At 37.0% G+C, this 16,460-nt stretch overlaps 1 protein-coding gene across 2 annotated transcripts in view; it reads right to left on the bottom strand.

Moving 5' to 3' along the window:
- The window catches only part of TGFBRAP1 (transforming growth factor beta receptor associated protein 1), a 33,964-nt gene that overhangs the window by 1,493 nt on the left and 16,011 nt on the right, over positions 1-16,460 (bottom strand). For both annotated transcript variants that reach the window (XM_058184544.1, XM_058184543.1), the window contains exons 4-11: positions 15,565-15,719; positions 12,927-13,009; positions 9,873-10,214; positions 8,075-8,132; positions 5,851-5,994; positions 5,056-5,202; positions 4,209-4,368; positions 123-556 (exon numbers count right to left, since the gene is read on the bottom strand). In XM_058184544.1, coding sequence (XP_058040527.1) covers positions 123-556; positions 4,209-4,368; positions 5,056-5,202; positions 5,851-5,994; positions 8,075-8,132; positions 9,873-10,214; positions 12,927-13,009; positions 15,565-15,719 — 1,523 coding nt within the window. The remainder of the gene's footprint in view (positions 1-122; positions 557-4,208; positions 4,369-5,055; positions 5,203-5,850; positions 5,995-8,074; positions 8,133-9,872; positions 10,215-12,926; positions 13,010-15,564; positions 15,720-16,460) is intronic.

The raw sequence follows: 16,460 nt of genomic DNA on the forward strand, positions 1-16,460 counted from the left end.
GATAGGAATCATAAGTTATCATGTACATATGCACCACAAAAGTTAGAGTATGTTTGTCTACGATGAATTAAAAAGGAGAAATTTGCAAGCAAAACCCCGTTAATTAGTTCCTATAAACCTACCTTTTCATGCTTGTAAATAAGGTTCTCAGCTTTTGCTAAGCTCAGTGCAATCTCAGCCATTCTTTGTGAATGGAGACTTTCCCTCATTGCACCCATCAGAAATGAGGAGAGAAGCTGTACGGACCAGCTGGAAGGAATTAGCTGCAAAACCCACGCAGCATCAAATTCAGCTGCATGATTGTTCAGAAGGTCAATAGCTGCCATATTCAGTTCATGGTTGGGTGTGTTGGAATTGAGATATGTTGAGAGAAGCATATGGAAAAGCTTCCGTCTGTAGGGAAGGTCTTTGCTCTCGGAATTCCATAGGCAGTAGTCCTCAGCGGCTGAGAAGTCCTTCAGTTCATGGACGAGAATCCGTAGAGCTTTTTCATGTTCTTCTAGCTTCCCATACAATATTGCACACTCAGCATGAAGATCTGTGCCAGCAATTTTATCTGCCAAATGTAAATTTAAGTATAAGCTTTGTGGACAGAAGGGATGCTTATTTCACTTGGGATGGCCCGCGATACATTTCATATCCAGATATTTTATCTCCTTCCATAGATGCACACCTCTCTCAAGATACTTATACATCTAGTGAAATTAATCACAGTTCATGAAATCTACAATCAATCTGTGAACTTTTAAGATAATACAAGACTCTTGATTATTTTATGCAATAAAAAGTCAACTGAAAAATACATTCAGAGCAAGGTGCCTACTAGAGTTCTGAACCATCATGACCTCTCATAAAGCAAAACTGGGGGGTGAATTCACATAGTTTTGTTCTGAAGATACGTGCAAAACATTACACATGCAATATACATATAATAGGACATCATGATTATTCATCACAAGACTGATAACACTAGTTTAAAACAATATTTTTTATCTGCCTTTTCAGTAGAAAAGCACATTTGACTGCTTGATCAAAACGAAAACAAAATTATAGTCTATTTGCATTATAAAGATGATTTCTTTAAATTGAATCCAAGTGGATAATCTAAAAGATAATGCATCCTGACAGCAGTCATATTCACATGTCAGTGACTGCTCTTCGAGGATGATTCTTAGACAAGCTCAAAATATTACTTACTAATATGTAAATATTCTTAAATATCCTTAAATATTTTAACAGATATTTAAATTAAGTAATCAGCATGAACAGTATCTCTGTCACAATCTAGGTGACATGGAAGTAAACAAAACATTTATCATCACAATCTGCCTAACAATAAACTTTACCCAAATCTTTGCATTTATAAATAAAAATTCTTAGGCTGAGGAGAATTCTTCTAGGCATATTTGCCAACATGATCACAAATCATATTGGAGAAATGTATGATTTCTTACACATAAGGCCCAATGCTAAAAAACTATCTACTCTATTTAATTTGAATCAATTATTAAATCTTTTCTGATATAACAGGCAAATGGAGAACAACCTGTTTCTCTTCTAACTACACAGCTGTGTCACCTCTTTAGAAATCAACTGTACATTTTAGAAATGAATTTTCCAACCATATTAATGCTTATCTGCCAAAATGGCACTCAGAGGCAATGATTGATTACTTTAACCTCAATGCTTTTTCTACATGGAAAAATAAAGCTGTCTAATTCCCAAATGTTATATACTTCATGAAAAAAGGTTTAGCAAAATACTGTACAACATTTCCTGAATCTTAGAAAATCTACAGGTGAAACTCAAAAAATTAGAGTATCGTGCAAAAGTTCATTTATTTCAGTAATGCAACTTAAAAGATGAAACTAATATATGATAGACTCATTACATGCAAAGCGAGATAATTCACACCTTGATTTGTCATAATTTTGATGATTATGGCTGACAGCTTATGAAAACCCCAAATTCACAATCTCAGAAAATTAGAATATATATGAAATCAATAAAACAAGAATTGTACATAGAACAATATCGGACCTCTGAAAAGTATAAGCATGCATATGTACTCAGTACTTGGTTTGGGCCCCTTTTGCGTCAATTCCTGCCTCAATGTGGCGTGGCATTGATGCTACCAGCCTGTGGCACTGTTGAAGTGTTATGGAAGACCAGGATGCTTCAATAGCGGCCTTCAGCTCTTCTACATTGTTCGGTCTCAGGTCTCTCATCTTTCTCTTGGCAATGCCCCATAGATTCTCTATGGGGTTCAGGCCAGGCGAGTTTGCTGGCCAATCAAGCACAGTAATCCCATGGGCACTGAACCAGGTTTTGGTACTTTTGGCAGTGTGGGCAGGTGCCAAGTCCTGCTGGAAAATGAAGTCAGCATCCCCATAAAGCTTGTCTGTGGAAGGAAGCATGAAGTGCTCCAAAATCTCCTGGTAGACGGCTGCATTGACCCTGGACTTAATGAAGCACAGTAGACCAACACCAACAGATGACATGGCTCCCCAAATCAACACAGACTGTGGAAACTTCACGCTGGACTTCAAGCATCTTGCAGTGAGTGCCTCTCCATTCTTTCTCCAGACTCTGGGTCCTTGGTTTCCAAATGAGATGCAAAAGTTGCTCTCAACAGAAAAGAGGACTTTGGACCACTGAGCAACAAACCAGTTCTTTTTTTCTTTCGACCAGGTAAGATGCTTTTGACGTTGTTTGTTGTTCAGGAGCGGCTTGACAAGAGGAATACGACATTTGAAGCCCATGTCCAGGATCCGTCTGTGTGTGATGGCTCTTGATGCACTGACTCCCGCCTCAGTCCACTCTTTGTGAAAGCCCCCAACACTTTTGAATGGCCTTTTCCTGACAATCCTCTCCAGGCTGCAGTCAACCCTGCTGCTTGTGCACCTTTTTCTTCCACACTTTTCCCTTCCACATGACTTTCTATTAATGTGCTTTGATACAGCACTTTGGGAACATCCAACTTCTTTTGCAATTACCTTTTGAGGCTTTCCCTCCTTATGGAGGGTGTCAATGATGGTTTTCTGCACAATTGTCAGGTCAGCAGTCTTTTCCATGATTGTGATTCCTACTGAATCAGACTGGGAGACCATTTAAAGGCTCAGGAACCCTTTGCAGGTGTTATAGCTTAATTAGCTGATTAGAGTGAGACACTTTGAACCTAGAATATTGAACCTTTTCACAATATTCTAATTTTTTGAGATTGTGAATTTGGGGTTTTCATGAGCTGTCAGCCATAATCATCAAAATTATGACAAATCAAGGTGTTAACTATCTCGCTTTGCTGTAATGAGTCTATCTCATATATTAGTTTCACCTTTTAAGTTGCATTACTGAAATAAATGAACTTTTGCACGATATTCTAATTTTTTGAGTTTCACCTGTAGATTAAAGTATACTCCCAGATTCTTAAAACATATAATAGCTCAAATGGCACCTTCAGGGAAAGATAAGTTAAAAATGGCAACACAGGATTTTGGTTCCATTTCAATTAAGGTTTAATACAATCAATTAACAGTCATCCTGGAGCAGTATTCAAGTATTCTAGCGCTAATTAATGAAACCATGTTTAATGAAATAGATTAACATACATCCTTTTTCCCTAAACAACCAGTATTGGCTGTTTGCTAGAATTAAATTTCTCAATATCAAATATTATGGCAATATACTGTATGTTTTCTAATAATTACTTGAACTGCTTCATATTCCGTTTTACCAGACTTCAGATTTCAGTTTGTTGGATCAATTCTGAATTATCCTGAAGCCTAAGCTGACAATAAAGCAACAAAGATTGGTCTCAATACTATATCTTAAACATAATCCCTCAATAACATAACTTCACATCACGTTGTGCCTTATTTGGCATCATACCTTTGAGCCTCTATAATAAATTTCAGACTATAGATTCTGTTTCTTGGCAGCCCACCAGACAACAGACACAAAAGGAGATAAAAATGGGCATGTGAGAGAGAGAGGGAGGGAGGAGAGAGGGAGGGAGGGAGGGAGAGGGAGAGGGAGAAGGAGAGAGAGAGAGAGAGAGAGAATGAGAATATCATGGAGAAGTAGACTCAAACATATTGGAGTCTGGCAGTACACATCAACTCAGCCCAACATTGGACTCAAATGCAATAGATTAAACCCTGAAAAAATAAATTTCTTGCTTTTGATTAATGTAGTTTGAAGAGTCTTACCTAAAATGAAATGAACTCGGTAAAGGTCAGATCTCTGCAGAAGAGTGCGTAGTTTTGTCTGCATTTTTGTCAGCTTCCCCTGCCTCTTGGCATCCAGCGACTTCAGATGGAGCACTTCATTGAGGTAAAGCACTGTTAGATGGGTGTGGTACTTTTCTTTCTGTGAAAATAAAAATAACCAAGCCATCCTTAAAACACTTTTCATACACCAAACCATACATCAAAGTATTAAGACAGCTTCTATTACTTAGCTGGGTTAAAAGTATAATACACAAAAAAACTAAGTCACGATCAAAATAATTCTGGGAGAACAATATTTTAATATCTAAAGTTTTCCAAATATATACTCCTAAGATTAAAGGGAAGTTAAAGAAAATAAAGTCAAAATATTTATTTCGTATCTGTGCTGCAGTGCAAGCCACAAGTACAGCATTAGACGTAGCAGAAAAGGATGTCTACTTTTATAGCATTTTAGCTAGTTTTTACACAACTACAGAAACGGGAAAAATGTAAAAAGTAATATAATATAATATATATATTATATTTAATTTATCACCATAAATACAAGAACTTGTATGTCTATTTAAAAAATGTGAATTTTATACCATTCCCACCATTTACTTTTACAACATCCAATATCATTTGGTAGTTCTACTTAGAATTTGAATAAACAAGGGGAGGATGAGAGAGGGTTCAACCCTCAAGTTATCCTACAGTGAATAAGAGAATTAGACAAAAATGTTGAATATAAAACACAAAATGTAAAGGCACAAGTATAGCTTGGAACATTCTTTCATAATTCCTTTCAAAGCATTAATATTCTACAGAAGTCCTCACCCAAACTTACTTTTATTCTTTTCTCTAGAACTAAGTACTCCAAGTATTTTACTAGTGACACTGGATATTTTTTAAGGCATTTGATGACATCATCTGGGTTAAAGCTGTTTTTCTCTTGGTCTTCCAGGGGCCTTTTAGTGAAAATGTATACACCAACCTAAAACAATATAATATTTAGAGATTCCAGAACTGGATAAGACAGACAATTCACAGACCATTTTCTGAAACACTTGATTCTTTTCTTGCTTTTTCATATAGAATTTTTTTTAAAAAAAAAACCCTCATTGTGTAGCAATGATCAAAAAAAGCCCAGAATAAACTTGTACAATGTTTGCTAGATACATCTTTTGGTCACATTTTATAATACACTGTATTACAACTGAATGTAATGTTTGAAAAAAGCAAAACAAAACCTAACATATTTGCACTTCCCTCCTTAAAGTGAGGAATACAATTTAGATTTCATAAAAATTCTAGCAAAAATATTGCATTTCCCAGGTATTGAATTCTATGCTCCAAAATCAAAGAAAATAAAGCCTGAGAAATTATGTCTTAAAAGCAAGAGAAACAACAAAAATGAAGGTCCCTTTTAGGGTTACACACTAGTACCTACAACTACAATTGCATCTGAATGATAGTTTGACACTTTAAGCACTGTGACTTTTTCTTGGGGGTTATGACCCTGGAATATCAAGGGGACAGAATTAAAGATTTCAGGAATAAAACTCAATGTACAGATCTAATTATTCGAGACAAAGGTATCCAAGCAACAGCAGTTTTAAAACTTTAGGATTTAGCCACATACCTCCTCGTTATGCTCTAAGATCCATTCTGCGTACTTCCACACCAATTCATGGTCAGAACAGGAGGTTAGGAAGTCTACAATATAGTCATAAAGATCTGTGCGTGTAGAGTCCTGAATCTCCCCATTGACTATCTGTATCCACAACTAAAGTAAAGAAACAGAAGTTTCATTTCAGTCTTTAAAAGGACAAGTGCTATTTTTCTTTTATTCAGCCCCAGGCCATCCTCCTGAAAGAACAGACCTTGAAGAATAAGGAGAGCTTCTTAAAGCCATACATAACAGCCATACATCACATTCAAAGGCAAGAAGGTGCTTTAGAGATGAAGGTCACCAGCAAATCACCTAGTTGCTTTCATGAGTTGTAGACAGGTTTAACTCCTCACTTCAGATTACAATATCTTCTTCTTAGTCCACAGAGCAGTGGAGGGATTCAAATTTTTTTGCTACCGGTTCTGTGGGCGTGGCATGGCTTGGTGGGCATGGCATGGCTTGATGGGTGTGGCATGGTGGCGCAGGGGAAGCATACTGTAAAATCTCCATTCCCTCCCCATTCCAGGGGAAGGTTACTGCAAAATCCCCATTCCTCCCTATCAGCTGGGAGGCAGAGCATAGATGGGGGCAGAACAGTCAGAGATGGTATTTACTGGTTCTCTGAACTACTTAAAATTTCTGCTACCTGTTCTCCAGAACTGATCAAAACCTGCTGAAACCCACAGTGCCACAGTGCAACCCACAGTGCCACCTTATATTTTCTATATATATATATATATATATATATATATATATATATATATATATATATATATATATATATATATATATAACATTATATATTATATATATTATATTATATATATTATTATTATTATATTATATATATTATTATTATATTATATTATATATTATATATATTATATATTATATTATATAGAATATATTCTATATTCTATATAACCTTATATTTTCTATGTATTTATGTACACACACTCTCACACAAAAACACAAATTCCCTGGGTGGGGGGGAAGCACATACATTTCAATCACACAGATCTTTCTTTCTCTCTTTCAATGTACAAATCTTTATTTTGTGTAGATCTTACTAAATACCCTCCATTCCCAATATTTTCCCATCTATCTAAAATGTATATTAGAATGGCAATTATTAAGTTCTCTGGTATTTTATATTAACAATATTGATCCAAAGTCATGTGATATTTGCACTGACCTGATTATAGGCAGCAAAGCATTTTAAGTTTTTGAAGTGCATACTGTCCGTTTCCCCCTTAACCCTAACCCTAACCCTAAAGTAACTATAGAGGAAATATTACAACAGGAGTCCCCAACTTGTGGATTATGGCCCACTACCAGGCTGCGGGCTAATTGCCACTGGACCGTGTGAATGGTTGGACGGTGCATGCGCCTTCACGTGTGCACTCACATGAGTGCCATTGCAGGCAGTTGCAATTCCACTTGTGCTTGTGTTGCCACGAATGTCGCAGGCACTTGCATGCACACATGTGATTTCCTCTCCCACAAAATCATCCTCCCCTTCCACCCCCCCCCCCCCGTTTTGCGCCACCAACTTGGGAACTCTGCTTTGTAATTTACAGGATGCACCAAGAAACACACAGTTTGATTAGGCATAAAAACCAAGGTTAACCATTACAATGGTTTAATTGGTAGAATGTATCTAGGTTGAGATGGCAGGTTAGCTTAGCTAGCAAACTTAACTGATACTGGTGCTGTGGATATATAAAGAGCTAAACATTTTTAAAAGTGAATAAATAGAAAAGGAACACAGAAATAAATCAAGGATATCATTTTCTTTGCAATGTCAAAGTGTTTGCTAAGAATGAATTTACTGGCTTTAAAAATGTCCACTTGTGACTACTTTGTTGTTGAGTTCTTAAAGTTGTCCTACAAGGTTGCTGAGTATACTTCTTTGTGCACCGCACTTACCTAACTCTTACAGCAAAGCTATCAATACATGATATAACAACAGTTTTTGTTTATCAGCTGGTTTGTTGCAGAGACTGATGCTGATTGCAGAGACTGATGCTGATTAAGGAGTGACTGGCTTAAAGTCACCCAGCAGGCTTTCATGCCTAAGGTAGGAACAAAACCAATCTCCCAACTGCAGGTTCAGGATCTTCGTCACTCCACCACAAGTTTTGAATAGACTTAAAGTGGAAGAAGAAAGAGCTAAGCCATTCTGTACACTAACCTGTAGTGCTGCAGCATCTTGACCATTTGAGTGATACAGGAGCCCAAGTGCAAAAAACCTGTACAACAAGGAATATGAAATAGCAAGTGACTTAGGCAACACAGCAGGAATTATTAATACATAATAATTATGTATTATTTTAAGGACTTGGGAAAAAGTTTGAGAGCCCTTGATTTAGGTTTTCAATACATTCCAATTTTTCCAGTCTCAGATTAGCATAACTTCATTCCAAAACTTGCCTATACCATCTACTTCCACTACACGGTAGAAGGAAAATGAGGGCTTAGCAATGAAAGTGTGCAAGGAAACAAATTCTATTCACAAGATGGCCTGCTATGCTACCTGGATTTCATTTAGATAGCAGAGATTTACTAGTAAGGAGTAATTTTGCTAGCTCAGCAAAACTGCCCTCAACTCAGAACATGGGAGTCAGTCCTGGGCCACCTGTCATGCAATGGTCCTTTGAAAAATTAATTTGGATATATCTTGAAAATAAGATTCTGATTTATTTTATCCCATCTTTATGATTTTTTATAAATAATTCAAGGTAGCAAACTTACATATTAGTTCTTTTTTCTTCCATAGCAACCATGTGAGGCAAGTTGGGCTGAGAGAGATTGGCCCAAAATCACCCAATGGACTTTCATGCCTAAGAACTCACAGACTCCTGGTTTCTAGCTTGGTGCCTTAACCAATAGACCAAAGTGGCTCTTATGATTTTTATTTCTGTAAGCTGCCTGGAGTCACCATGAGTTGGGCAGCCATATAATTTTTCTAATTAAAGAAAATCAGATTAGATTAGATTAAAATAGAATAGAATAGAATAAAAATTTTATTGTCACTTTAAATGTACACCAAACAGCATACATTAAATGAAATTTCGTTGTATTCAGCTCTCAAAAAACAACCAGTTGACAATTCTAGCAGCAAAATAGTGTACATAAATTTTGAATCCAAAGGATCTAGTTTTGAAAACTAAGATGATCTAACATATGATTCAAACTCTTTGGAAATTGTGAACCATATAAATTTGAAGACGGGAGGGAGAAGGCAAAGAAGGAGTAATAGTACTATGTTTAAGGAAATTCTCAGTCATTCAAGTCATGGTTGTCCCAAAGGTGCTTTTACAGAAGACAACTGGACTTTGTTTTTCCTTGAAGACATTTCGCTTCTCATCCAAGAAGCTTCTTCAGTTCTGAATGGTGGAGGATGGAAGGATTTATATTCCTTGAAGTCATCTGGTTGTTAGCACTCTCTCTGAGCGTCTAAAGAACTAAAGAAGCTTCTTGGAGAAGCAAAATGTATTCAAGGAAAAACAAAGTCCAGTTGCCTTTTGAAAAAGCACCTTTGGGAGGAATAGTTGTAGCTGCACAGAGGTAGTATTATAGTATCTGTTTCTAAACCAGTATCTGGTTTATGCCAGAGAAATCCTAAAAGTTTTATCCAAAAACTTTCTACTATTGACCTCACCCCGTTCCTAAGAGGACCATAAGGGGCGTGCATAAGCGCACAAATGTGCCTACCGTTCCTGTCCTATTGTTTTTTTTTCCTTTTCTTCTTCCTATATATATGCTTATACCTCCTTATATTTACTCATATATGTGTTTATATACTATATAATCTTTTTGTATGATACCTACATATATTGTTGTGACAAAATAAATAAATAAATAAATAAATAAAAATAAAGATGCAGGCCTCTGGTTCAATATACCAAAAGGTGAACAGCAAAGTTGACTGGGCAATTAGGATAAGAGATGTACAAAGCACAGGATTATCTGGGGAATTTTGTGCTTACTTTTTGTGCTTCTCCAACCATGCAGCACTGTCTGCCAGAAGGCAAGAATTCTCAGAGACCAGGAGATCCAGAAGACTTTCATGATTGGACTCTGCATAGAGTTTCAACAGGGCTGTGTCAATATCCTCCTTGTAGCCATTTGTGACGTCAGTGCTGCGGACCTCACTCAGATAGGTCATGAGAAATTGCTTGCACTTGATCATCTTCTCCTGGTCCCCTTGTGTAAGTTGGTTTAGGTCAGCATATTCGTGCAGAGGAGGGTGTGACCGCATGAATGAAGAAGAAGTAGGCAACAGTAAAGGGTAGAGAGAAATCAGCTCGCGGACATCCAGCTGGCTGCTTCTGCAATAATAATGTTGAAGGAGAAGTAATAGAAGAGAAGACAAGAATGCCTCACACACACACAATAACAACAATGTTCCTTCCTGGTCATCTCTTGGTTGGATTACTACAAGACACTCTACATGGGGCTACCCTTGAATAGTATTTGGAAGCTACAGCTGGTACAGAATGAAGTAAGTTCTGGAAACCCCTCAGATGCACATGTGACACTGTTTTGCAAGAGCTACACCGGTTTCAATTTGCTTCTGGATCCAATTGAATGTGTTGGTCATTAGCTTTAGAGCCCTTTATGGCAAGGTATCTGAGAAACATCTCATCCTGAAGAGACTAGCCTGCCCCACTCATTACAGGGGAAAAGGCTTACTTTGGATCCTATCTGCCAAAGAATTTTAACTGGCATGGTCCAGGAGAAAAGGCTTTTCTGCTGTGGCACCTGCTCACTGGAATATACTCCTGTTTGAGGCGAGATCTGCCATCACGCTCCTGGCAGTCTGGAAGAGCCTGAAAACTAATCTTTGCCATCTGGCCTGGGGCTCCAAGAGAGACCTGTTACATTGGGGTGGCTGAGGAGGTAGAGAAAATTCCTACCTCCTTGCCACCCATTGTCTTTGTTTTTAGCTTCCCTATTTAACTCTCTTAATTTTAATTGCTTCGTACAATTTTTTACTTATTATATTGTAAGCTGTCTAGACTCATTGTACAAGTACGACATTAAAAAAACTAATAAACAAATAAAAACAACAAAAAGGACAATGCTTTCTAATTCAGAAATCCTACACTTGGGGGTTTTTTTGAATAGACAACTGAGTGGCCATCTCTAGCCAAACTTGGCTCATCTCAAAAAGTTAAGATTTATACTCAGTATTTGGATGGAAACCCACTACGAAAACACGAATAGACTGAGAAGTCAAAAAGCTTTCCAGAAGAAAACAACGAATTACTGTAGCATTATTGCTAAAAAGTTACACAGATGTGTTTGCGGACAGATGTCCACTATGTTACTAGAAACTGGGTTCAACTAGAAGAATACTTCATCTGGCTCAAGGAAATAGTAAATGAATTCTGCTAGGATTGTTAATGTCTACCCAGCATACTAAAAAGAGAGCAAAAAAGAAGAGACATCACCCTGCCAACAAAAGTGCATATAGTCAAGGCTATGGTATTCCCAGTTGCAATATATGCTGTGAAGGTTGGACCATAAGAAAGGCTGAGTGCCAAAGAATTGAGGCCTTTGAACTCTGGTGCTGGAGAAGACTCCTGCGAGTCCCTTGGACTGCAAGGTGATCAAACCGGTCAGTCCTAGAGGAGATCAACCCTGACTGCTCTTTGGAATGCCAGATCCTGAAGATGAAACTCAAATACTTTGGCCACCTAATGAGAAGGAAGGACTCACTGGAGAAGAGCCTAATGCTGGGAAAGATTGAGGGCAAAAGAAGAAAGGGACAACAGAGAATGAGGTGGCTGGATAGAGTCACTGAAGTAATAGGCTTGAGCTTAAATGGACTCTAGAGGATGGTAGAGGACAGAAAGCCTGGAGGAATGTTGTCCATTGGTTCGTGATGGGTCAGACACGACTTCGCAACTAACAACATCCAGTGTGTGCACCTGAAAACTTAACAGGCAGATTCAGCAAGGAAAGCCCAGGTAGGTTTTATAAAAATATATTTCAAAATTCTAATCCCACTGTAAACCACTACTTAAAAAAAAAAAATTCCGCACAAAACAAACTATTTTCAAATTGTGCGCCCCCACCATTTTTAACAAAATGGAAATTTGTTTTCTCCTATTATGAACAGAACAATAAAATATTTATTTATAAATTAGAAATGCTTTTACCAAAACCAGGCAATAATTTTCATTTCCTTTTTTTAGCCGAAGCAGTTTTTTTCAATATAACAATGGTTTAAAATACATCATATAATCGAAAAACCTGGACTGTACACATTATAGATTTCAGATCAATTAAACGGCCATTTGAATAATATGTTAATGTAACTGTTTCTTCTTTGAGAATAGCCTACAAAATAATTTCTGCCTGTTTTGATCTTGGCTTGCTTTTACTGTATATCTCATATAGTATACGAGAAACTTGGACTGTAGAGAATGTAAACTGGCCAAAATTGTTATCAACCGCATAACATTGAGAGGTATAGGATGTAATCTAGTTTAGTATCTGAATTTGCTTAGCCTAAATACTCTGCATTAGAAATCCAAATTCTTCTTCGATTGAAAAGTTTAAGATTCATATATAATTATCAAGTAACTCACACTCAGCTGCTTGAGTAGCAAATACAATATTATTTCAGTATTAACTCTCTATCCACTGTATCCAACAAGAAAAGCAAGTGAATCCACCAGCAGATGAGGAAGGCAGAAGCTTACAGTCCTGTCACAAACCCAACGACTAATCAAGATTAGTCTGTTTCCTTGGGTATCACTTAAAGACCAGCTCCAATTTCATTAGGTCCATTGACTAAATGTCATGCTTTTTATATGCTTTGGGCCAATGTCCTAAATTTTTAAAAACCAAACGTATGAACCTAATCAAGCAATGGTGAGCTAGACCAATATTTCTCAATCTTAGCAACTTGAAGATGGGTGGGTTGCAATTTTTATAAGTCCCCAGGCAGCATCCATTCATCTTCAAGTCACCAAGGTGGAGAAACACTGAACTAGACTGCAAGAATGTTTCTTACCCCATAGCAGCATTACCTGAAGAGCTCTTTTGCTTCAAGGAACTGGAGCTGTGCAAACTGGATAAATCCTGCTTGCTGCAAAATTCGCTTGTACATTGTCTGCAAAGGAATGAACAAAGAAAAAATAATTTAAGTTGAAAAGGCCACTGCAGGAAAGTGACTAATGAACTACCTGGTTTCATTATAATAAGGAAGAAGAAAAAATTGGCCCGATTCAGAGGTCATTTGCACATTGTGTGCCTGAGATATAGATTTAGAGAGCTGGAAATGGATTGCCCTTTCACCTTGGGACTGCACAGCACAACAGTCGGGCACCAGCTAGTTCAAAGAAATCCTGAGTACACTCCAAAAAAAGGTAGTTGCAGTAGAAAATTCTACAGGGCATTCAAATGACTTCTGTACTATAATCAAAAGTATGCTTTAAAATGAAGATTCTTCTTGAGAACCACTCACTAGAGAAATAGCACTAAAATATTAAGTGCACTTACATATTTTAGAGCACTCTTTCTCAACCTTGGGAAACTTAAGATGCATGGACTTCAGATCCCAGAATTCCCCAGCTAACCTGTTAGCTGGAGAATTCTGGGAGTAGAAATCCACGCATCTTATAGTTGCCAAGGTTGAGAATCACTGTCTTGGAGAATGAACACATGTTGGAAAAATTCATAGTTTCACACATGCATGCCGCAAAACGTATGCATTTGCAATCTTAAGATCTGGGATGCGTATTCTTCCATGAAATGCTTGCCAAAAGTTCTAGGTACTCAGAAGCATACGTTATTAATTTAATTACTTATATCACTAGCCATCTTTATTAAGGGGAAATAAAAACAAAAAGAATTTGAATTAAGACCCAATATTTTAAAGTGTTCTAATTATATTTTTATGGCCATACAATAATTAGCCATTTTCAATTATTTAGTCCTTTCACTTGTTCAAGCACAAGCTTGATTAATCCTACAAACCACTCTTGATTTATAGTTCAGATACCCGCTACCAAATATAAAGGTAATCAAACTATTATAACTGAACTTTGTTACACATTCAAAACCCAGGCTTCCCGTTTGTGGAAGAAGATAAGCATGTTTACTGGGACACGCCAAGACTAAAGCCACAAAATTGGAGTGGATGTATCAAGACTTAAAATGACTAATGTCATTAGTCCTCAATTTACAACAGTTCATTTAGTGACCATTCAAAGTTACAATGGCACTGAAAAAAGTGACTTATGACCATTTTTCACAGTTATGACCTTTGCAGCATCCCCATGATCATGTGATCAAAATTCAGATGCTTGGCAACTAGTTCATATTTATGACGGTTGCAGTGTCCCGGGGTCATGTGATCATCTTTTGTGACCTTCAGACAAGCCAAGTCAATGAGGAAACCAGATTCAACTGGGTTATTAACTTCTATCAACTGCAGTGATTCACTGAAGGACTGAAGGTCCTAAAAATGGGGCAAAACTCACTTAACAAATGTCCCACTTAACATAAATTTTGGCCTCCATTGTGTGATCGTAAATCGAGGACTACCTTCATTTCTCTGAATAGAATCTAATGTATATTTTGCCTTTTTATTACTATAATTATATTTGTCTAACCACATGCACTACTAAATTGCATGCTAATTAAAAAGCAATTTCTTAGTAATCATAGTAGCAACTACATTCTATATAGTACTGCAGACCTACAGGATGATTTTATTAGTTTTGCTGAGGTATTAAGTCCATTAGGCACTATAATTCCTTTAATTCAGGCTGGTTATCAGAAGAATTTCAGGAATAACTGGTTCCCTAAGTTTGCTTGCCTCCGATTTCCAGCCATTTCTCTTTTTGCATCTTTGAATTTACAAGCTTTTAGGCAGAGATCCCATTCGTTGATTGTGCTCAGGACAAAGGAACATGATAAAATCACATACTGGAAGGCAAAGCAATTGGATGCCTTTACCAATGCCGGAAAACCAGTTGGATATCAGAAACAGCGTGTACCATGCTTCAAATATGTGAACGATCTTTGATAAATACCCAAATCTTAGCTAAATGAATACATTGCATCGGTAAACAAAACTTGATAAAGCCAGTAAGTTATCTTCAGGTAAAAACATTTAGTTCAAGGGTAAGGCAAGCCACAAGATGTTTCAAGATGTGTTTTTTTTTAACGTTTGTTAAATGTTCATTACAATTACAATACCTTAGGGTAGTTCATCACTCCTGACACAGCTAATTTAACCACAAAGCTGTGGAATTCACTCAAGTGCACTCCCAGGATTACCACTGTGCAAAACATCTCAAATTTGAACCATTTAAATGTTCACAACACCACCACCACCTACACCCGGGCATAAAATAGTTTACTTCAAGGAGCAAAGAGACTGCTTCACGCACAAAATATTTTTACAATATTAAGCAAAAAACCTTTTGAACTTGTAACAGAACTTTCTGAACTCAAAGGGCGCTTGGAAGTATCCCATTTCTTATTCAAAGCAAAGTAATATTCTTGCTTAAAACAAAGGATTCAAATTCAAAACATTTTGTACATCCTTACCTAGATCTATCTCTTGAAGAAATAATACATTAACAAACACAGAACTACGTTTTTAACTTAATAGTTATCTGAGTGTAAGTCAGAGACGTTTTAAAATCAGAGGCAGACCTGAAATTTCTCCTTTGGAATATTCCTTTCAGCTCCCTTTGCTAACACTAGTGCTTCTTCAACTCTTCGGCTGCCCAAAAGGTCTTGGATTTGTTTTTCCAGAGGCAGTGGGACCAAGAAGTATACCCCTTTGGTAGTAGCTACAATTACTTTCCCTAAATTTAAAAACAAAACAAAATGTCCAATTTACAAAGCAAAGCATGAGAGAGAGAACACATATACTCTTTTAAAAAGAAAATATTTCCAATGGTAGGAATGTAGAAAAACACAGCCATTTTTTCTCAAATGCAAATTATAAAAATATAATTTCTGCTAGGGCTGAATAATTCTCTTTTACCATTTCAAGGGAGAAATAGTGATCCCAGATACAAGGGCCAGCAGTTATTCAGAAGGTCTTTATGGTCACAAATGTTTGCTGATCTTTCACAAATAATTTTCCTTTCATTCATTTAGATGAGGAAATGAAACTCCAGTTTACAACAGTTCAGATTTGCTGAGGTTTTCCTGTTATTTATATATGATTGCCAACACAAACAGAAGTTTCATGCAGCAGTTAGCAAAAAGTACTTGTGATGTTTCGTGTCTTACACAACAAACCAATCAATATAAAAGAAATAAAGGCAGATTCTGGGTCCTCTCAATCAAACAATTTTGACTCCTGGAGACATGTCTCTGCATTTTTTTGCAACATTTTTTGGAAGTGACTTGTCATTACTTAATATATTTCTAGGCTGAGAGAAAGACCTGGGTCACAGTCAACCAACTGATTGGTTGACTGATTGGTTGTTTGTTTGTTAAATTCATATGTCACCCGTTTCACTAGCAAGCATCTCTGAACAGTTATTGTGTCCAAGGCAGGATAAAACTCCAGTCTCCCACCTTTTAACCCAACACTT

The sequence above is a fragment of the Ahaetulla prasina genome, chromosome 5 (genome assembly GCF_028640845.1).
Source record: "Ahaetulla prasina isolate Xishuangbanna chromosome 5, ASM2864084v1, whole genome shotgun sequence".
Classification (NCBI taxonomy): Eukaryota; Metazoa; Chordata; class Lepidosauria; order Squamata; family Colubridae; genus Ahaetulla; species Ahaetulla prasina.